A 23,500-nucleotide genomic window follows, 5' to 3' on the forward strand; every position below is an offset into this window, starting at 1 on the left:
TTCAGCCCTTTGTAGTAATTCTGAGCTTAGAATATGCTTCCTTCCCCTCATAGGAGTCCTTTAGCCATAAAAAAATGCCTTGCATTTCTTCACACCAGGAGGGTAAAGATATATGCAGCATAAAATATATGTTGTAGACATGCAGTTCTCTCTCCCACACATAAACATGCTGGGGGCATGCTGGCGCCACACAGAACATGGCAGTGTAAAAGTTCCTATGCCGTAGCAAGACGGCTTATATAGGGCAGGTGAATTATGTTGCTGGGAGCTGGAGAGGTGTGGATAAGGCAAACTTTAGAGGAGAGGTGTGGTCAGCAAACTTTTTCAGCAGGGGGCCGGTCCAGTATCCCTCAGACCTTGTGGGGGCTGGACTATATTTTGGAAGGGGGAAAAATGAATAAATTCCTATGCCCCACAAATAACCCAGAGATGCATTTTAAATAAAAGCACACATCCTACTCATGTAAAAACACGCTGGTTCCATTTAGAAGGCGATTGGGCCGGCCCCGGCCCCTGGGCCTTAGTTTGCCTACCCATGGGATAGAGAAACAGTAATGACTGAAGATTAAGGCACTTGTGAACACCCCAATCCTAAGTGCATTTACTCTGAAGAATAAGTCTTGTGCAATTAAGTGGAGTTTACTTCCACATCAGTGATGTGGGATTGCACTGTGCCTGACAAGCAAGGTGTGCGTGTGTTGGAATCACTGTTCCTCCTCACCTGATGGTTGGAGGAGGAAGCGCTGTAGGGAAGCAGGCCAGGCATTCTATTCCTGAGAGCACAAGGCCTGGATCTTCTGCCACAGTGACAGAAGGCTCCCACGGGTATGGGAAGAATTGCAAGCCAGGGAACCTTTTGCATCCCTGAAAGCTTTTCAGCTGCTCCACAGACTTCCCCCCACCCACACGTGTAGATCAATATCTTGCGTGCCAGCCAGCATCCTCCCGTCCAGCCTGCACAATGAATTCATCCATCACTTTGCTCTTTTCCTAATGAATATTTTCTCCCTTGTAAGGGTTGTTGCTAAAGTCTCCGCACGGCAATATTTCTCCTTCAGGATGTCACTCTGCTTAGGAGGCTGTGGTAGAGTTTAATAACAGGGCCTGCTGCTGCTGCTGCTCCTTGGTGAATTTCTCCTCTCCCAAATCCATGCTCCTAACTCCCCCCCCATCTCCCCCACTTCAGTGCCAATATTTAAAATAATAGTTATAATACATCTCCTCTGTGAGGTTTTCTGACGTTCAGAGGTTATTATAATGAATAGGCTTCAAAACGCTGTGGAATGCCAGAATTACATTGCAGCGAAGGTTTTCTTGCTTATATGCCTATGCACACAAGGTGCAAGGACAATACAAATAGGACAACCAGGAGATTTCCTAGCATGCCAAACTTCATGCTAGGGATTATTATGAGAGGCACTGACACTGGAATTAAATGGCTAGTTTTGTAATGCCTTGAAATAAATCTGCCCTAAAGCTAAACGTGGAATCCTGGTCACTCCCTTGCATAGAGTTGGAAGATGACAAAATGAACATTCTCCAAATGGAGAATTTATCCTCAAAATAGCTACTGTCCTATACACTCCTACCCGTGTGAGTGTAAACAATAAAAAAACATTGGGACATTGCACGATTGTAGGCAGGTTTTTGTAATTAGCTTTCTGTTTGTCTTTCCTCAGGATGGATTCTGCTACACTATTTGGCCCTAATGTGCTATAAAAGGGAACGTTTATAAATCTTGGGTACAGAGCTGCAATGGCACCTCATGTAGGCATTGGACTGAAATTTCCCTAAGTGCACAAAAACAACAGGAGACCAGTCCCCTCTGTTTTGTTGCTCCACTTTTTGACTTCCTGGTAATATTCTGAAAAGCAAACTAAAATAATAACACGCTTTGCCACTGTTGACACAAGCTTAAACTGCCCCAGGTTTAAGGAGGCAGGAAGAGATACCCATCACCACACAGGATGTTGCAAAGCCACCAAGGAAAGCAAGGTATTTTTTTCTTAGTCTTTAATGGAAACAACCTCAACGGCTTAAGCATGTAGAAAATAATACTGTCAAGTTCTCCTTTCCTTTCTTCCTCCTCCGCCCCCTTTTCTTTGTTTAGGAAGGATGGTAATACAGTTGTTGCATGCTGGAAACTGTACATTGTATGCTGGAAACTGTACCAAACAACAACAACAAAAAACACACACTCCCCAAAACCAGAAATGAAAGCAGAAACAGGATATCCTTTAGTACAATGAGGAACATGCAAGAATCAAAGTTAGTGTTATAGAGTTCCTCAGCAGTACTCAGGGTTTTTAATGTATTGCTCAGATTTTGATTTTGCCCCTCCTGGAAGAAGCTCATTGTGGAGCAGCAAGGGCATCTTCACTTTTTAAGGTACGGATGATACCTTCAAAGGCCACATGAACTTACAGGAGGGAAGGCATCTTGTTCCTTTGACGCTGGCAGCTGTATAAACAAAGCCTGATATTCATTCTCTAAATATTAAATCGGATATATTTAAGTTCACAACATTTGAAAAACCTGTAGCTCTTTTCTTTATTTGCCTTCTCGCTTCTGGGTGTGGCAGGTATGTACACAGGAATACGATCATCTTCACAGGCTTTAAAACTACACAATTTTATATCAAAACAAAAAACTCCAAAAGCTCAAGCTCTCAGCTGTTTATAACAAGTGCTAAAAGGTGAGCAATATTGTCCAGGTTAACTGTTAATACATGGGGTCAAAATAATGGGACAAACCCCTAAGGATACAACTCCAAGACACATCATGGTACTCACAGAAGAGTCACCTGATAATACACACATTCAATCGAATCAGGACTGTAATAGAATGCCCACATACAAACAATTGAAACTGGATAAAGCTATCATGTCAATTAAAAAATCCAGAATATAAAGTCTCTCATTTTGTTCAGAAAATATTTTCCTTTAGTCTAAAGTTTCCATTATTCTAAAACGTCACGAGAGCAGCAACACCCTATTTACTTATTTATAGTGCTTTCTTCTGGGGGTACACATACCCCTAAACCTTTGTCCATTTACTGTATTTCTTTTTCCCAATTTTAACTATACCATGGTGGTTTTCTTGAGTCAAAATGAGAGTGCCCCTAAACATTATTTTAGAACAGGGGTCCCCAAACTTCCGCCGCTGAGGGCTGGTGCCGCCAGCGCCGATTGCGCTGCGGGCCGCAGCACGAGGGAGCGTGCGCCCATATGTATGCACACACGCGATTTCCGGCGCACTTCCAGGTCACCGAAACACCAGAAGTAGCTTGTGCGCATGTGCATGGGCCTCCTCCGGCCCAGAAGTGCGCCGGAAATGACGCTTGCGCATGTGCACAAGCTATTTCCAACGCTCTGGCGACCCGGAAGTGGGCAGCCGTGCTGTGCCGCGCAGCTAAGAGTGGGCGGCGGCAGGGGTCACCGGGGCCGCATAAAAGAGCCTTGCGGGCCGCATCCGGCCCCCGGGCCTTAGTTTGGGGAAGCCTGTTTTAGAACAAAGCACTGCTTATTTATAAATTAAATTTGTATATCTGAATCTTGGGTGATCCTTCTTGACAGTACATTGAAGATGATGAAGACTTGTATACAGTACAGTCATAGCTCGGTTTAATTACGCTTCGGTTTGAGTACTTTCAGTTTAAGTACTCCGCAGACCCGTCTGGAACGGATTAATCCACTTTCCATTACAGTACTTTCAATGGGAAAGTTCGCTTCAGGTTAAGTACGCTTCAGGTTGAGTACTCCGCGGACCCGTTTGGAACGGATTAATCCACTTTCCATTACTTTCAATGGGAAAATTCGCTTCAGGTTAAGTACAATAATGTGTATGCATTATTGTTGCAATCGTTTGTGTATACTGTACAAATAACATGCCCCCTTCTTTCAAACAGCAATGCTGCTCCAAACCAGAACAGTTTGTAAAAAAGAATGTGGGAATTTGAGCAGGGAAACCTGGGCTGAAGACCCAGCCCAGCTGTGAATGCAGCTGAATGGACTGTGACATGATCATAATCTAACCTAATTTCCCACATGGGAATGAAGCTGACCCAATACAATCAATATCAGAACACATTTCTTGTCAATGTGCCAATAAGACTCTTTTTGTTGTCATTATTCAGTCATTGTTTCCTCTTGACGCTCTTGGCATTACATGAGCGATATTAACCAAGGTAGGGAAGATCTCTAAATTTCTCTGGAAAGCAACAGGAGACAGAGGATGCAGTAGAACACAGCATTATCTGAACCATTTTGCAGGGAAGCTGATAACATACATGATGCCTATTTATGCCGCAAGTAAAGGAATTTGGCATCTACAATAGCATCTGTAAAATCCTTCAGAATCCTTAAAATTTCTTACCTAAAAAAAGAAAAAAGAAAGCTTCTTGTCCTCATAATACCAATCGACTTAATAGTAGTTATGTATCTGCTGGTGAGGATTTCACTTATTATTTTTACAAACTTTCTTGTAACTTTTCAGTTGCTCTGCATCGGTTTCTCCTCTTTCCCAATTCTATATTCAGCAAGAGAGGGAAACAAATAAGACAGATTTAAGCCTATTTTAATAAAGCAACAATATTTATCCACTTCCGTATTTGTAGGCATTTTCTCAGTTTGATTTTGTGTGTGTGGAAAACTCAGTGCAGTGGAGTACAGAATGTAAAGACATGGGCTCAGATCTCCTCACTCAGCCTTGATCACCCTTGCCTTATCTTTCCTTCTCTCCCCCCACTCTGCCACAGAGTTACTGTAAGGAAAAGAAAGGATAGCCTTTCCTCCACGTATAGGTCCATTTCCGAGGAAGAGTAGGACACAAAGCTGTAAATGACTCTCTCTTGTTTATTCACCTCTCAGATGAAGTTCTGGTGGCTTTTGAAAATATCTGGATCTGACTACTAAAATCATTCCAACACAGTTTTCAGTGGAAAAAGAAATTGTGCTTTCAGCTGAGTACAGACAGTTATTTATCTAGAAGAACAGGACCTGTTCTTCTTTACCACTACTGCAGTAATAAGCCCTAGTCCAGCATTGAAAACTTATGGAAGAACTGCAGGATGCAGCAGTCAGGAAACTAGACAATGGCTTTACTGTCCCCCTTGAAACAAGAACATTCTTAGGAAACTCTCTACTCCAGGCATAGGCAACCTTGGCTCTCCAGTTGTTTTGGAACTACAACTCCCATGATCCCTGACCACTGGCCTTGTTAGCTAGGGATCATGGGAGTTGTAGTTCCAAAACATCTGGAGAGCCAAGGTTGCCTATGACTGCTTTACTCCACACAGAAGCAACTAAGCCCACTGCCACCTAGTGGCTACCCTATATAATGACACTATCCACATAACAACCATACAAATCTAAAGGGTGCAAAGAAAATGCCTCTCTGCAAGTCAAAAAGACACCTGAAGTGGCTAAAGTAGACTGCTGCAATCAACTTCTAGTGTAGTCAGTTTCACACCTAAGAAAAATCTGTTTGTTTTCTTCTTCTTCTTTCCAATGAGGATACACAACTCACATCCAAAAACAAACCCTTCAACCTTTAAATTACTCAAATGCTCTGGACACAGAAAAAGAAAGGATGTGTTATTTATCATGGATTCTACTCACCAAGCACCCTATCAGTCACACATCTATCTACTGCATCTATCTAATACTAACATTTTTGTGGGTTGCTGACCTCTCTGTAAGTCATTCCACTGCACAGCTTGGAGTAAGCGCACTACTACTCAGCAACCTACTAAACTAGTTTGAGCAGGGACTATGATGAGACACAGAAAATTAATGGGTGACATCCAAATAAATTGTGGTGTGCGTGAACTTCTGTAAGTGCCATAGAACCTCCTCTCTCCTTCCACAGATTTGCTTGGTGGTTCCTCTAAACCAGGGGTCAGCAAACTTTTTCAGCAGGGGGCTGGTCTGCTGTCTCTCAGACCTTGGGGGCCGGACTATATTTTTTGGGGGGGGGGGGGGAATATGAACAAATTCTATGTCCCACAAATAACCCAGAGATGCATTTTAAATAAAAGGACACATTCTACTCATGTAAAAACACGCTGATTCGCGGACCGTACGCGGGCCAGATTTAGAAGGCGATTGGGCCGGATCCAGCCCCCGGGCCTTGGTTTGCCTACCCATGCTTTAAACCCTCTGGAGTAGATTAGGGGATGGTGTGGCAGGCAAGTGGTGGAAGATGAGGGAGGGGGAGTTCTGTTCCACAGGCATAATGACTTAGCTGGATTCAACCAAATATATAACACAAGCAATTTCATGCCCACAATATCACTTGCAGGTCTTTATTACCTATTGTCTGCACAGCGTCTTAGAAAGGCAGAAATCATCCCTCAAAGAGATATGAAATGTCAGGATGTGCATCTGTTCTCTTACATTAATATCACACCTTTCTTCTGTCTTGGAACCCAAGGCAGTAAATGCAGGGTGCCTTCCAGGCAATGACCAGACCTGCATCTTCAGACCATGTCGTATGTTAATGTAATGTATACAGTGCCCCCTGCGGTTGGTGCAAGAGAAATGAGGGCTCCCGAAAACTTTTCACGCAGCTGATAGCCAGCATAGCAATAAATAATCAAGGAGATAATGGTATTTTATGAACCGGGCTGCAAAAGAGATCAAAGAAGGCAAGCACACAGAAAACCAGCCCAAAGTCAGCTCTCCCTCAGAGCAAACTCTCTTGACACTTTATTAGAACCATACTAACAATCGTCAGGAAAGGAGAAAAACATGCAACATACCGCCACTAGAAGAAGAAATGATTGAGAGAACCAGGGCTGTTGGACTCTACTCCACATGGTGGCATTTTCAGGACAGGACAGGGTATAGTTTTGGCATACCCTCATTGAGCATCACTAACCACACCACTTCTCACCCTGAGCTCTTGTACAGATTCCACACCTGCTCTCTTCTCACCCCTACTCAAAGCAAGCAGAAGAAAATGTGGCGGGGGGGGGGAATCATAGGCCACAAAATGCAAAGCTAGTACAAGCTGAGACTGACCCTTCCCCTTCTTCCAATTACAAGTTCTGCTGGTCCCCAGTCATCTGCTTGAAGTCTGTTTTGTGGGGGCTCCATCACAGAGGAGGGATGTGTCATGTCTAATACACAGCTAGAAGTCTGAGAGAGTTAGTCATACAGGATAACAGTGGTTTCAATGCATCGGGTGTATCAAAAAAAAAAAAAGTAGAAAACCCACAAGGGTGTGATATATCCTGCACCTGCTGTCTGTTCAGCTGCTCCCAACAGCCCTCTCCTGTGCTGTGCCAAATGTAATGCTACAAGGCTAACCTATATATTATCTCTCTTATACACAGATTTATAGATAAATACAGAGAGAAACAAACTCACAGGAACTTGGGCCCGTGTGGAAAGTGATTTGCATGATCAATTGTATACAATTACCATTTCTTTTCCAGGAACTATTACTGAGTCCTTTATTCCTGCTTTGAGAATCCGTCTACATAGAATATTCCACATGTCTGAAGCAGCATTCTTTAGGCTTTGCCCACGGCTTAGACACAAAGGTCAGGTCCTCAGCTGGCATGCACTGGCACAACACACACTGTCAATTTATACTAGCTGAGGACCTGGGACAAATCTTTAAGAAATTAGAAAATATCCCTATAAGACACAAATGTGATACAAGATACACGTATCCCAACTTAGGGCGATATGGAGGGTTGATCCATTTGTACACTCAAGGGCTACGGTGACTGATTCTAAGACTCACTGTAATGGTGTGTTGTGGAACACGCTACCATGCCAGAAGCTGATTCCTAAGCCTCCTACTATGGAGTAGTAGCTTGTGGCCAGAAACATGGTGTGAATGGTGATGTTCTGTGAGTGGTTTTTTAAAAAAAGAATCACTGGGGAAAGTCCTCCTAAAAGACAGTTGGACTGAAAACTGGAGAAAAACCGCCCTCCTACTAACTAGTCAGCTTTCTTTTTGTATTGTACCAGCCCTTATGTTGCAAGGAAATCTGGACACTGCAACACAAGGGATGATTGTATGCTTCAGTCTTTGTGGTTTGACTGCAGACATGCCAGAGGATTCCATAAAGGCTGCTGTTCTGTAATGCTGCTGGGGCAATGGCAATAATTAAACTAGGGAAGAAAATTACAAAATGTACAAAGAGGGTCTTCTTAGCGTAGAGGTCCCACACCTCATGAAGCACCATTAATATTTTTTCTTCTGTAGGAGAGAATTCCTCTCTCTCAGCACAAGAAGGAGAAAGAGAATAAGGAAATAAGAGAAAGTCAAAGACCTAAGAAGGTCTGATATGAAATATTTAATCAGCACAGAAGAACTCGCCCTGCAACCTGCTGCACCCCAACCTCCCCAAAAACTAGTTTTCCCCATCCAATATTAGACACATGGAAGCACAGGGATTTAAAGATTTGGGGTGCTTCTTTTCTATTTACTCATGTAAGTTTTAGAAAATAGGCAACTAGTAGAGTCTGGAGTAAATGGCAGGCCAGGCTCCAGTCCCTTGTTTATGTCAATGGCATGATCAAAAGGAGGAAGAAAATGTGACAGCTCTCTTCACCTGAAAGTATCTGCTTCGTATACGCAATAACAAAGAGTATCTATGATTTAAAAACGTCAGATTTAATACTGTCCTAAACTGGTGGTCCCATCATTTGCTAGAGGGACATCCAGGGATTCTGGAACCTTCCTTAAAGATTCTCATGTTCACTTGGAGGCCTGGGATGTCTCAAGCCTCCATCAGAAATCTACAAGCAGCTGCCTACTGCCACACTGGAGTGAAAAGGGGTGTTGGCCGGTGATAGTGGCATACATGAAATCAGTGACAAACAATCCACACCACAAACTTGACAGCTCATCTGTTCCTGTTACCAGAGTGTTCAGAGGCCAGAACTAAGGTCATTGACCACAAATATTCTCAACAAAACAACAAGTTGTACAAAATTCAATCCTTCCCCTGCATGTTTGTCAACCAGAAATGAATGCCCCAAGGCTCTTGGGCCCAAGTTTTATATCAAACTATCCTAGAAGCTGAGAAAAATTCCTCTAGGTTTTCATATTTAAAAGTTTGCATTTTAAAAATAGAACAGGACCTCAGAAGACATGGAAACAGGTGTCTAGGGCTTACATGCTCTGTGTGGGGAAGGGTTTGCCTCCACTATACATGTAAAACACAGGGAAATGGAGACCGAAAGCTGCCATTCAGTTTATGCTGGTGGGAGTCAGCACTTGTGGCTCAATATGGACATAGTATCCATCTGTGCATGACCCGAGAGGAAAAAATAAAGGCACCAAAACTTTGCTGCTCAAGAGTGAACAACCGGTGGGCAAATGGCAGCTCCAGCTTTCATCCAACTGATTTTAAGAGAAGCAGAGATGTTTAGCGCATTCATACCCCATTATGCAACAGAGAGAAATGCAACACACCCCTTCCTTCAATTGTATGAAAGTAAAAATATTCCCTTTGTATTTCTCCTTTATTTTGCTGCTAGGCCAGGTGGCATATTGCTGCTTCTGCTTCTATTATGGCTGCAGAGTCGAAAGTGTACTTACTCTCAAAGGTGCTTAGATGTCCCAGGTTCTGTAGCACTAATGCCTTGGTTATCTCTATGCTGTTATCCAAATCTACCTGCATTTCTCATTATAAAGTGGTCAAAAGCAGATGTGAAGGAACAATGCCACACACCTTAGGACTGGTAGTAGCCAAGGTTACAATGCACAATAATATACATTTGTAAAAAAAAATCTGAAGGCAGAAGAGTTTTTTTTAACAGTCTGTGTATCTAGGACCACAAGAGGACCCCTGATTTCAGCCAGAGGAGGGCATTCCAGAATAGTCAGGAGAGAGAGATGTCAGTATGACTATTGGACAGCAGCAACAATTGGCAGAGAAGGCGTATTTCCTGCCCTGCTGTGAAATGGGATGAGCATGGACGTGAGACAAGGCACTGTTCCTGGTGGGGGGAAGAGGAGGCTTCAGGAGTGAAGGAGGAGAGGTTCCTTATTGCTTATCAACAGCTCCTTGTTCAGCAGAGCTTTCCTTGTTGGTGGTCTGAGCATGCCAAGGGGTCTCTTTAAAAACAAACCAGCAGTTTCCAGCCCACAGTATGAAGTTGACAAAACCAAACAGCTGAGAAAGAAAGAGAGAAGTGTGGAGTTAATGTAGAAGCACTTGTCGCCAAGCTACCTGAGCAGACTGTATGTTGTAGAGGAGTGCAACCACTCTGGGCTGGAGCCAAATAATGAGGCAAATTTGGTTGATATGCAGCTGTTTTAACGCTTTCAGAATCAAACTGTGATAGCAATAAAATGCCCTAAGCTGGATCAGGGTGTCACAAAACCTCATTGCTCTGTTTTTCAGTGCCCTATATGCCTATGTTTCTCTACTCTAGCTCCATGGGCTTTGCAAGAAGCGAGTTTGTTATCTAAATGCTGACCTTGCAGCACTGAAGAGCTGTGGATGTTTTTGGTGGTTTTGTTGTTGTTAAAGCAGAACAATGGATTTTTTTAAAAGTACGTTAGACTCCATTTCACACACACACACAGTCTGCTGCTCTGTCTTTTTTTGGGGGGGGGGGGTAATCTGGAGCTCCTCAGCACTCTGCAGGAAGTATTAAGGACAACCTCACCTCCTACCTCCTATTGGAGGACATAGCATCAACCCAACACAAACAAGCACTGAGAAAGCTAAGCTGGCCAGTGTGAAGATGCTAATACTTTCATCAATGTACAAGTAAGAATATACACCATTTAGCCACCTTTTAATTATTTTAAGGTATGAAAGAACAAGAGACAAAACCATCTCCCACCCCCCAAAAGATAACTAGATGTTGGTGTTTTAGATGGCCTCATAAAAGCATTGCCCTAGTATGGCTTATGCAGGAAAATGAAAGCCTTTTACTTTCCCTACAAAGGGCTCCTGGGCCTGCAGTTTGGTAGACTTAATCCACTCTAGAAGGGCTCCTGTGCTATCATCTGCTTCTGCCAAAAGGGAAAAAAGTTTACAGCCATTTTTAGATTCCTCATAAGAGAGAATGGGGAACACAGAGCTCCATTTATACAGAGCAGCATAAAACCCAAATCACAGTCTGAAGTGGATAGAGACTCAAAAACAAATCCTAATTGTTTTTATAAGCAGATACAAAACAAATCTTAAGGCCCATGCAAAACCTTAGTATGCTCTTGTGTTCTTCCTTAATGCCCTTTAATTTTCTTTTGTCTACTTCATCACTTTGATCAACAAAACGTAAAAAGTCAAATTTTCACTAGTTTTCAGTAAGTGTTTGTGAACAGTGGTGACTGGTGATTCTCACCCACATTTGTGAAAGCAAGGACCAAATGAGGTCAATAGTTATTTTAGAATCGATTAATCCATTAAAAAATGGCCTTGAACAGATGCCCTGTCTGTTTGCCTGCTCTTCAGGGGCTGAAATCTGTAGTTAGGTCATCACTAAGTTGCATATATTTTAGGCACTGCCGTACTCCATCACATATGCAATTTAAACCAGCAACTGCTTTACTGGTACTTATTTAAGTACATATTTGACAATACTGTTGCCAGTGTTGTAGAAAACTGTGAAATGCCCATAATGAAAAAAGAATCAGGAGCTTTATATTCAATATGTGCAGACAGGCTGTTCTTCATTAAGAAGGGCAAGACCTCTGAAAGATGTACTTGGGAAATAAAGATACCAACTGCATTTGGTTAAAATCCATTAGTTAGTAGCTGTTTGTTGTGTCATTATACATTACGAACAGAACAGAAGCTAAAAACTGCACCTACATTACTATCTGTACTCAAGTTACTCAAAGGGTATGAATGTATGAAGTTATGAATGTGTATGAAACTAACAGAGCTCTATTAAAATCAATGGAGCTACACTCTATAGGTTCCAATGCAGCTGAAGCTCTGCCATCCCCCCACCCCAACCACACAATATTGCTCCCCAGACAACTCTTACCACAGAGATGTTGGCCAGGCCCATAGAAGGTGTGGCCCCAGCATTGCATACAGCAGTTTTGAGTTGACACACTGACATGGCAGCAATGAGACTGGAAGGCCGTGTAGCTGCTTTCACATCTGACAGACCTTTGCCCCAGGCTGAAAATGCCACTAGCCAGAAAAAGGTAAATGAGACGGTCACACAGAAATCCTGGGGAGAGGAAAAAGCAAATAAGACCACAATGGTTCCATCTCATAGAACAGACTGCCCTCCCTATTCCACCCAAAAGACGCATTGAGGGCCCTCGATGCTAGGCCATTGCCCTATACCTATACCATCTCTCAAGCCCTTTACATGGTGGGTCTACATGTGCCAAAATAGCCACATCCAATTTTCCACAGCTACCTAAGACACTCTGAAGGGATCTACAAGTGATATGGGGTCATCACAATTCAAGTGGCTCCACGCAACCCCAAGGGGAAGGAGTTTAATGACAGTGTTAGATAGTGTTTGTGCCACTTGGGGGGGGGAATGCTGTTCCAACTAAAGAAGGCCAAAGATTCCACCCTAAAATGAGGGTTAACCAAGGTAAAGGTTCCTGTACATTAAATAGTTGGGTAGAAGCAGGAATTCCAGAAGGCGCAGCTTGTCATGTTACAGCACTACAAGAAAATACTTGTATGTCAGGCACCGTCTAGATCCACTCAGTGCATAATATGGTTGTGTGAGCTGCTCCTCTGGATTGTCCCAAGGATAAACTGAATTAGGGAGTATAGGGAAGCACTTCCTATTTGGATAGAGAGAAGCGTCTCTTATCCAAAGAGTGTTTTAGACACTGGTTCGCTGGGGTTTAGGCCCTGCATCAAAGAGCAGAGGACCAAAGTGAAATCTTACCGCAAAAGGAAGCTTCTTATTTTCTTTGTAGAGTGAGTGAAACCGTAGATAGACTGCCAGTGCTGCCATGGTATACAGGAAAGAAAAAACACCCAAGGTCACAAAGAACTCAGCAGGTGCTGAAAAGTCTCCCAAGAGATGCAGCGTCCTTTTAGCAATAGATCCTTCAAGACAGTCTGGCATATCAAATGGAACCTTGTACAACCTGGTCAGGATGAAGAGGAAAGAGAAACTTAGCACAACTGGTACAAAGCTACCTCTGACAAACGGGGATGAGGGTTGAGACAGATGATAGCTTTTGAGCGAGTTAAAAGTAGTTGAGATTTATTTTGCCCCACTCTCACTTCAGGTCAAATAGATTGTGCAAGGTTTTTGAAGCAGAACAAAACCCTGCAGCACCTCTTTATCAAAGTGAGATGAATGCACACACCAAACAGCAAACAAACCCCTTTCCAAAGTTCCTCCAGCTCTCTGGGAAAAAAAGCACCTCAAACCAACAACTACAGCCTAGCTCTAGCCTTTCCAAGATAGAATCATGTCACTCTTCTCATTGGGGAATAAAACCATATCTGCATCTTTACTTATCGGAAACAGAACACACTTATCGTAAGGCCTGATGACAGGTGGTGCCTTCTCTATATGGCTTGCTGCGATAGTACATCTCACCCTTACTCTGAAGGAGCAAACCTCTTAGGTACTGATACAGCTTTCAAAAACATACATGTGTGGTAGAGATTCTTTGACATGACTTGAACAAGACATTTCCTTGAAAGAAAGAAAGAAAAGTAGCACCTCTCAATTTTTAATTACATACTTGAGCTTTGGGGTACACTGTGTAGGTTTCCTCTAAACGTATTTAACCAACTTCCTACCAAAACAGATACAAGGTAGAAATGTCTATGAAAGACACCTCTTTCCTTGAAACTTACTGGGACTGTTCTGGCAGCTACCACTTTGCAGGATCAGAGGGTTTTTTTCACCTTCCACTTTCCAAAGACTCAGCTTTCCAAAGCAGTGACTTTGCCGATGCACAGAATTGCAATTTTCATTTCATGGAGAAAACTGGTTTCCCTAGGACTTTGTACAAGTGTAGTACAAATATACATACCCCATCTTCAAAGAGAACAAATATATCAAGCGCATGGAGCGCATATTAGCTGTTTGGATATAATTTTTGGTCACTAAGAAGAGCTATTACAATTCTCCACCTAGCTGCTATTGGGTGATATAACACCAGCAGCTCTGTACAGTACTGTACATTTATATAAATAGACTCTAGCCTTTCCCCACATGTGCCATTTGAACCAGGCTGGCACTGAAGTCTGAAGTTCTGTAGCTTGAGCCCTCAGCAACAGCTTCCAACATAAAACTGTGTTTACAGACATTAAAATCAGAAGGTTTCTCCTCCCATTGCAGACAAGAACTATAAAGCCAATCTGCTTATCTGCAGCAGATCAAATTATTTACAGGTTATGTGAAGCCATTCTGCTTATTTTAATAAGCAAGAGCCCACAGAAACCATCTGATAATTTAGAGGGCAGAAAAGGCAGCTATAATTCCATTGAAAAATGCAAACTTACCACGGGGCTTTAACAGAGAAAAATTAATGTTTCCAAGTCTGTCTAATCCCTATCTATTTATGTTTAACATACCTCTTAGAAAAGGCATTGTTAAGCTCAAAGGCTGCAGTTTAAGAAGGATCTGAGGACTTGTCCAGATAGTAATTTAACCATCAACACCAAAATATATAAGGCTCCCTGCAATGGAGGCATGGCCATGACAGAACAGGTCTGAATCCCACCCACCCCCCAAACCAAAAGGTAGCAGGGTTCTGTGATATACTAAAAAACAAATAATAATCTAGATGTCAAGCAGCAAGAAGAGCTCAGAGAATGAGAGCAAAAGCCTCCTTCATCTAAAGTGCTTCTCAACTCATACACAACACAATTCATTATTCCAAGAGACTATTCACCAGATACTTCATTCTGTGTTTTCTCTGTTAGAACCACTACCACTCCTCCCAATTTGTTCTTCTTGTCAAAGGCATCTCAATAGACTTCACAGACTTGCCTCTATTTATAGCTATCAGATGTTGGCAGGGAAGCAAAGTTGCAGAGATAGAACCATGTTCATATCCTACATACACTGAGTGTAAGATTGATTTCATTCTAACTTTGGCCATGTCTGTACTCATCTGACAAGCCTTGTGGTAGATCCCTAACATACAAATCATTTAATATTGCTAGCTTCTTACTTTCCATGAAAGGTAATATCCTGATTTGGCATGGCAAAAGGACCTATGAATGCCCCCCACAATCTGATCCAGTCTCTTGTTTTTTGCAGTGGCATTGAACCCCACCACCACCTCAACTAGGACTTAGCAGAACATAGACAGTGGAAGGGAAAGAGGAGAGGAAGCAGCAAAAAGGAAAGGGAGGGGTTATTGGTGTGTGTGTGTGTTGCTCTCTTGTCTTTATTATGCCTTTTGTGCTTTCATCCTGTATTTTCATGCTGTGAACCGCCCTCAGATCTACAACTGAAGGGCAGTATACAAATTTAATAAATAAAATAACTTTAAAAACATATTTCACATGCTTATATGTCTCTCAACAGATGACAGGTGCATCAGGTCAGCTGCAGCTTTTGAATTTGCTATAAAGGGCATAACCCTCCTTCCCAAAACAAATCACAGAGCACTGGGAATTTACAAGTACAGTGCCGCCCAGACAGCTTTCCCTATGTACAATTCGGTCCTCCAGCTGTGATTTTGAAGGGGTGTGTGTGTGTGTGTGTGTGTGTGTGTGTGTGTGTAAATGACAGTCAGTGTGGGGGTTTTGCTTTGGATTAGTTCAGAAGACAAATTCCTGCTAGACTCTGATCTGCTATTCCTCTGTCTAGCAGTTATTAGTACAGGGATTTTATTGTGTCAGGTGCACCCATTCATTTAACATTTACTAAACTCTCCAATGGTAATGCCCTTAGAAAGCTCCTTCCCTATCATTTCAGCCCTGAACGATCACCCAAGTATCACTGGAAATACAATATAATGCATTTAAACCCACACACACAAAAAGGAAGAACTCAAAACACAGTTGAAACAACACTGGCTAGAGCTCCTCCTGAAACAGAAGTCCAAGGCCAATGAAATCCTCCAAGAAGTGTTGGTGTGTTGGGAGGAAAGCATCCTCATCTCCTCCTTGGTGGCATTGCAGCAACGAAATTGCCTGCAGCCAGGGAGTCTCAGGAACCTGTCCATATTAAATAGCTATGCTTGGACAAGCTGGAAAAGGTGATACTGTACATGCTTTTAAGGGCACCTAATGAGGAAAACAGAGGAGTGGGTTGCACTGTGGTTTAAACCATCAAGCCTCTTGAGCTTGCCAATCGTAAGGTTGGCAGTTCGAATCGGCGAGATGGGGTGAGCTCCCATTGCTTTGTCCAAGGTCTTGCCAACCTAGCAGTTTGAAAGCATACCAGCGCAATCAGATAGATAGGTACTACTGTGGCGGGAAGGTAAATGCCATTGTTTGTGCTCTGGCACTCATCAGTGTGTTCTGTGCACCAGAAGCAGTTTAGTCATGCTGGCCACATGACCTGGAAAAGCTGTCTGTGGACAAACGCCGGCTCCCTCAACCTGAAAAGTGGAGATGAGCACCGCACCCCATAATTGAATTCAACTGGACTTAACCGTCCAGGGGTCCTTTACCTTTACCTTTTACCTGAGGGAAAATGCCTGGGACAGATGGAGTCCTCTGATATGTTCTGGTGTCTTCAAAACACAACAAGGAATTAGGGGAAATTAGGATATGCCCAACAGGGAATTATGGGAAATATTAAACTGAAGACCCAATTCTAGAAACTCATCGCTTAGAAGCAAAAACATCCCAATTAGCAGTGCTCACTCATGAGGTTCTCTGCAGATCACAAAAAATGGCACATTAACACATTTTCTAACTTATCTTGCAATGTGACAAGAATTTCTCTTCATTGCTAACAGGGCTGACAACTGATTTTGTCAAAAGCCTATGTCCAAAAAGGGAACATAAAATAGGTAAGCATATGGCAGTCTCTTTCAAGTGGATAGAAGCTGAGCCCTATGTATCTAAGGGTGCCTTCTCCCTTACATTCATTCCCATTAAGAGAACTATGTTCTACAGTATCTTCTTGATGGCAATGTCTGTTTACCTTATGATGCTCACACAGACAAACATGTCAGAAAAACTAACAGTGTCTTTCTCTGGTTGTCTTAAACAATATATTTAAAAACAAAAAAATCACATTTGAACTTGCAAGGAACATGTCTGATGCATTCTGTAACTACTTTCTTTTGTTAGCTTCCAAACAATGGGTGAGTTATAGTCTATATTAAAGCAAATATATATTCTATTTCATTGCTGATGCTTTTACTGTATTTGTTATTTAGTAACAGCAAATAACAAATACAGTAAAAGCATCAGCAATGAAATAGAATATATCATAGAACCATACATATATTTAATCATAGAACCATATATTTGCTTTGATTGTTAATGTGCTGCTTTAATTAATCTGCAATTTAGTATTTGTAAGAGTGGTGTGTAAATGCTTTGATTGGTTAAATAAATATGTTACTTCGCCTTAGCAGAACTATTCTTCTGTGAGCACACCCCCCTACAACATTGGGGGTTGCTTAATTTAGGGGAAAGGTTGGGGAGCAGGACACATGATAGAGGTGTAGAAAATTAAGCACAGTGTAGAAAAAGTAGAGAGAGAGAGATAGATTGTTCTTCCTCTCTCAGAATACTAGAACCCGAGAGTGGATTGCCTGGTGGGGCAGAGGCAGAACAATGCTATTACTTAATGGCAGGGGTGAGAAGGCAGCAAGGTCATGGCTTGTGGGTGCACCAGAAGAGCCAATTCAGAGCTCCTACTGGTGTGTCCTCACAACCCCAACCTCACCATCTCATTCCTACCAGTAAGTGGCAGCGACGCCACTGCCAGCAGCCTTCTGCAATGAAGCTCAGTGGTGGGAGATCTAGTGCAAACAAAAGGACTTAGCCCTTCCAACTCTATGAGTCGCCAACTTAGATAGCTTTGAAATGGGGTTAGGCAAATGCATGGAGGATAAGGCTATCAGTTGCTTCTAGTAGCAATGTCTATATGCTCCAATATCAGAGGCAATATGCCTCTAAATACCAGGTAATGGGGGTCATGAGTAGACAAGGGCAATTATGTGTGTGTGTGTGTGTTGCTTGGGGACTGAGTGAACAGAATCCCCTGACGAGATGGTCTTTTGGCTTGATGTAGCTGCGTTCCTCTTACGTTGGAAGGACCCGAAGAACCACAAAACTAGTTGCATACACCCCAATGGGGACTTGGTGTTTGTGTTTCCATATTGGTACCCCTGTGTGCTGCAGAGCTAACCAGTTCTGTAATCAAAAAAATTTACAAAATTGTTTTGAGATTTTGGGTTGGGGGCTATTGTTCAAGGTAAATTAGGGGAAAGTCCTATTAAGCCTGCACAAGCCATTGGCATGCCACACAATTCCCCCTCCCCCAAAATGTGTTTTGAGTCATTTCCTAGAAACCCAGAATTTTAGAGTTGGGAGACTCTGGAGGTTATCCAGTACAAACAGAAATTTTGCAACTAAGTTTCATTTTTTTTCAGGAAGCCTTTCCAAACACAGGCAATATGAGGTGCTAGAAACAGAATAATAAGCACCATGATGTATTTAGCTACAATGTCCAGATCCGCATAGTATCTCCTAAATTAACACTTGGTAAGACTCCCATTTACCTGAAAGGATATCCAAACTGCACAGTGATAGCAGTTGTCTCTTTAGGATTCTCATTGCATTTCACAGTAGCCCCTGTTTCTGCACTGAAAGAACCACAGGCTCCAAAGGCAAATATGGCAAACAGCTGGAGGAAAAAGCAAAGGAGTTTAGAACTAAATGTGTCCTAGTTGGTAGCAAACAGTGGCACAGGGTCTGGCATCATGCAGGGCAACAGATCTGGCATCAACTACTATGAACTATCCAAGACCTAACAAATCTGGGCTTGTCTTGCAAAACATTAAGATCAGCTCACATGCAAGCCATAATGATAAATGCCACAATGCACATTCATGTGCAAAGCTAGCCAATTAATTGGGGAGGGGGGGGAGAGAGAGAAGCAGACAACTTATTAATATAATACAACCCAAGATGGTTAAATATGTTGTTTTTTCTTTAAAAAAATACATGCTTCTCATCTGGGTGTATTATCAGTAGCCTCCACAGTACTAAGTACCTCTCCACTACAATGAGAGTAACAAATAAATTTCAAGCTGGATTGTGCAGAAAACCAGTTTGTGCTAAGGTTCTTAGGTAGAACTTACTGGGTTAAACAAAATGAATCTTGGGAGTTATTTAATTTCTACAATTATATGGTACAACAACGGAAAGAGGTCAATTTTTATAAAAAATAAAAAGTAATTTGGTCCAAGTTCACCATCAAACTATATACCAAAGAACAGTTGTTCTCTACATGTTAATAGTTTTTATTATTATTATCAGTAACATTAACCCAGAGTTACATACCGTACAATCAGCTCAAAAGTAAATGCCAATGCATTACAAAGCCGAAGTCTGAAACCTAAAATCTCTCTAAATAAGGGTTATTCCAGTTTAGCATATCATGCCAACCAAGAATATACATGCACCGAGATCGGTATTTTGTTTTCCTATTAGGCCGAAGTACGTTTACATACCAACACAGGCCCATACAAAACTAGATCAGGCCTTTTAAGCTGCTTCAGCACTACAACAACAGCAAAAAGAGTCATTTTTGGTGTATCAGTGCTGCATTATGACACCTAGGTGGTACCAGTGGACAACAGGCTCAGCAACAGCTCAGTTGATAGGATCAAAGCTGCTAAAATCATTGCATATAGCATTCTTGAGAATTAAATGCTCAAACATGAAAGGAACTTGCAGGCAAGGGATATAGCTTTAGTGCTAGTCACTCTTTGCACCGCTACAGCTGAAGAACTTCAAAACTGGGCAGTCCAAATACAAGTGCAGGGAAGATGGAACCTATGTGAAATCTGCAAACAAATGCGGTGGGGGCCATGGCTGCAGCTGTTCATATTTGGGACTATGGTGGAAGCATAAATGAAAAATAAAAATAAAAATAAATTAAACGGCATTATTATTCCACAAGGGATCAAACTAGTTTCCATTACCTCTGTCTCTACACTTGTTCCTGCCTTCAGAGAAGCCAAGAGGCCTGATCTAGTGAGTTTGGGCCAGAGACACTTACAGGAAGTGATCACTATGCCATCCTACATCGCTGGCAGAAAAGGAATGAAGCGTCAAGCTAAAAACGTCATCCTACGGTCTATTCACTAGCCAGTCACATCAACCAACTCCTCCCTCCTGAACTATATAATCCTGCCTAAGATCTACAGTACATTCATTCAGCAGTTCATGATGGCACCATAATACTCATTGAAGTACTGTATCCCTTATTTCCAGGAGGGGAGGGGGAGCTAAGATCAAGCTGCAAGCATAATTAACTGAACTTAACTAAGTAAGTAGGAACAGTCAAAGTGCTGAACTGGTGTAGATTTGAACTATAAAAAATTTGGGCCAAATATGTGGAAGAACTGTAGAGAGAAATAAGGACCTGAACTGAAAACAAAGGCATTAAGGCAGGCATCCCCAAACTGCGGCCCTCCAGATGTTTTGGCCTACAACTCCCATGATCCCTAGCTAAAAGGACCAGTGGTCAAGGATGATGGGAATTGTAGTCCAAAACATCTGGAGGGCCGAAGTTTGGGGATGCCTGCATTAAGGGATATGGGCCCTGTTTCTACTGAGATCCTGCCCTTTGTTTTCCAGGTCTATAAATTGGCAAGACACATAAGAAAAAGATTTTATATAGGATGGGAAATGCTGCAATAGAGCAAAACACCATCTTCACCATGCCATCACCACAACAGATGGCCTGATCAAGCCATGCACAATGACAAATGCTTCCACACTCATTGGGGGTGGGGGGAGACACATGCAAAAAGAGATCCTAACATAGCACAGGAGATCTACTTATTTTATTATACCATGCTCCTTCAGGAACTATTTGTATTATTATCCAAGCAGCAAAATTGGATGCTGCTAAGGCTATTTATTCCATTCAAAGAATTCAAAACCCATTTTAAGTCTAGTGCTTCCCTTACTCTTTTTTTTAAAGGGGGAGGAGCCATCAATGGATGCAGTTGTCAGAGATGATGGGAGTTGTAGTCCAATGACACCTGGAGACAGTCTGGACAAACAGGAAATGTTGCCTTGCCCTGCCGGCCCTTGGCACTGCCATACCTGCTGGAACTGGTGTTGCTTCTCTGCCTGCCCTCCCACTGGTGTAGAAGCGGCGCCAGCACTGGCGCCAATTTGGGGGGGAGATCTCGCCAAAATCGCACAAGATCTTTCGCACTATAAGATCTCTTGCAATTTCAGCCAATACCAGCATCACATCTGGTGCCTTGGTGGCTCCTGCCAGCTGAGGCAGCTGCCTCCGTCTGCCTAATAGCAGAGCCAGCTCTGTCCGGAGGGCAACATATCCCCCATCCCTGTCCTAAACCAACACACACAGAGTCAGAACTGTGCTGGTTGGAGCTGATGGGGCTTGAAGTCCAAAGTAGATGGGGTGCACCAGATTGGAAAAGGTTCTCTTATGCTCTTCTGTATTTGAGATGTGTCCACACTGACCTTCAACCTATCCAAGACTGCACTTTCTTGTGAAATGGATGCCAGCTCAGTTCTGTTTTGTTACTATCGACCCTCTGCCTTTGATTTAAGTATTGTCACCAGGTAGCCATCCCTCAAGTGACGCCCTCTCCTTTTGGCCGAAAGGAGAGGGGGGATCCACTTGAAAGACCTGTCCTGTTGTGCCAACATGTGCACTTAGTGAAAGTAAATGCAGGTTCCATGTGTTACAACTGTATTGTGGGGCTACTTAGGAAAAAGGACATATCTTAGAGGTTTTTCTTTTCTTTTCTTGTAGTGAGAACAAGGGCTCCTCCCTTTTCAAGAAGACATTTAGCTCTAAATAAGGCTCATTCGTTTCTCATTCTTGCAGTCGCTAACTGCTTTAAGGGACAGAAATTTGGGCATTTTCATGGCCACCCATTAATCCTAGGGAAATACCCCTAGCGCCTCCAACCCTTGGGCTCCAAACTGGGGACTAAATAAGACCAGGGCTTCTAAGCTCCCCTTGGGAAGCCTGAGAAGAGAGAGGATCCGTGAGCTCAGGGACAAGTTAAGGCGCGGTATGTGCAGGGTCAGAACTCCAGAAAGGTTAACCCGCCCGAGTGAAATGTGAGCGCTGCTAGCGCCAGCTCCCATGCATACCCCAGTCCACGAATCCAGACTCCTTGCACATAGAAGGGCTGCCTTAGAGGGCAGGCACTCGGGCGGCTCCCCCCTCCGTCCCTCGTCTGCCCCTGCACGCCGCCTCCGGCTCGCAGCCAGAAAGTCGGCTCGCAGGGTCCCACGGACCCTCCCCTGATCAACTCCCCCTGATCTCCGAGGGGCCTGGTCTCTCAGCACGTTTGCTGGACGGCAGCGTCACCTTCCTCTCTCTCGCACGCAACCCCCCCCAAAAAAAAGTTGCACGGGAGGCCGAACTTACCCACTCCAGCACCTTAATGAATCCTAGGGGCTCCTCCAGGCGGCCCCAACGCAGCCCCAAGAGCAGCTGGGCCTGGCGAGGGAAGCAAAAAAAAGGGGGGAGAGGGAGGGAGAAACAAGGGCAGGGAGTTCAGGTCAGCCAGGAGGGAAAGCCCAAAGAAGAGAAGGAGGGGAAGGGGCGTCGGAAAGAGAGGAGAGAACAATGCGGGGGTGGGCGTGGGGGAGGGAGAGAACAGAAGAGCGACGGGGAGAGAAAGTAGCCAAGAAAGGGCGCCCTACCACCGGGCTCTGGGACTCCTTGTCCGCTGCCGCCGCCGCCCTCTGGGCTCTGGGCTCCGACATTCTCGGCGAGGAGCTGCTGGTGGTGGTCGGCACGGCAGTGGCTGCGGGGAGCGCGGCTTCCTTGCTTCTCTGCCGCGCGGACGGAGGAGTGGTCCAAGCGAGGGGAGCCGGGGCTGACGACGGCCGGGGCTGCAGAGGCGCCTGCTGCTGCTGCTGCTGCTCCCTCCTCCGCGGAGCTGCGGGGAAAAAAGCCCCGTCGAAAGTGCTGTCAAACTCGCAAGTGGAGGCGCGGGTGGGGGGGGGAGGGAGAGCGTCATGTGGCGGCGAGCGCACATGGAGCTTGCCCCCCCTCGCGGGCTGTGGGCGGAGCCTGTTGACTGGCGACTCCGCCTTTCCCCTCGAAGGGACGGGCGGCGAAGGCTTTATTAAGTCTTTCTTAAGCGGCCTCGCGGGTGGTTGGGACGTGCTGGTGGGGCTTCTTGACTGACAGCGAGATCCTAGCCATATTTGCTCAGGTGTAAGCCCTGCATTGTTAGGCGGTTGGACTAGATGACCCTGGGAACCCTTCCAGCTCTACGATTCTATAGGAAAATCAATCAGTGTAGGCTTTAGGTGACTTGGTGTTAGGATTGCAGCCTCAGTGCGGGCACAGAAAGAGCACCAAGCCCTGATTAAGTGTACTGCACTGAGTTTTGAAATCATGGTCGTTTCAGTTGAACTGTAACA

The 23,500-nt window shown here is 43.8% G+C and overlaps 1 protein-coding gene across 4 annotated transcripts; it reads right to left on the reverse strand.

The window, feature by feature from the left end:
• Window positions 1-7,811: 7,811 nt before the first annotated feature.
• SYPL2 (synaptophysin like 2) lies at window positions 7,812-23,099 on the reverse strand. 4 transcript variants are annotated; one of them, XM_088674134.1, is made up of 6 exons: window positions 22,772-23,075; window positions 22,494-22,565; window positions 18,622-18,746; window positions 12,846-13,050; window positions 11,970-12,161; window positions 7,812-8,092 (listed from the first exon to the last, which is right to left on the reverse strand). In XM_088674134.1, exons 1-6 carry the CDS (start codon window positions 22,832-22,834, stop codon window positions 7,949-7,951), a joined length of 801 nt encoding a protein of 266 aa, XP_088530260.1. In that variant the 5' UTR covers window positions 22,835-23,075; the 3' UTR covers window positions 7,812-7,948. The 4 variants fall into 4 exon arrangements, with proteins under 4 accessions (XP_088530260.1, XP_034977366.1, XP_088530258.1 ...); XM_035121475.3 differs by lacking the exon at window positions 7,812-8,092 and adding an exon at window positions 8,292-10,138; XM_088674132.1 differs by lacking the exons at window positions 7,812-8,092; window positions 22,494-22,565 and adding an exon at window positions 8,292-10,138 and having other exon boundaries at window positions 22,772-23,004.
• Window positions 23,100-23,500: the final 401 nt, after the last annotated feature.

Source organism: Zootoca vivipara, chromosome 7 (assembly GCF_965207765.1).
Source record: "Zootoca vivipara chromosome 7, rZooViv2.hap1.1, whole genome shotgun sequence".
Taxonomy (NCBI): Eukaryota; Metazoa; Chordata; class Lepidosauria; order Squamata; family Lacertidae; genus Zootoca; species Zootoca vivipara.

Bases quoted from the DNA above. Each gene is read 5' to 3' on its own strand.
- SYPL2 (XM_088674131.1), bottom strand. From the start codon at position 23,091: ATGACGCTCTCCCTCCCCCCCCCACCCGCGCCTCCACTTGCGAGTTTG. The intron at 13,051-22,771 runs GTAGGGCGCCCT...CATCCTGACCAG, and splicing joins AGGAGTCCCAGAGCCCGGTG to GTTGTACAAGGTTCCATTTG. The intron at 12,162-12,845 runs GTAAGATTTCAC...TCCTCTCCCCAG, and splicing joins ATAAGAAGCTTCCTTTTGCG to GATTTCTGTGTGACCGTCTC.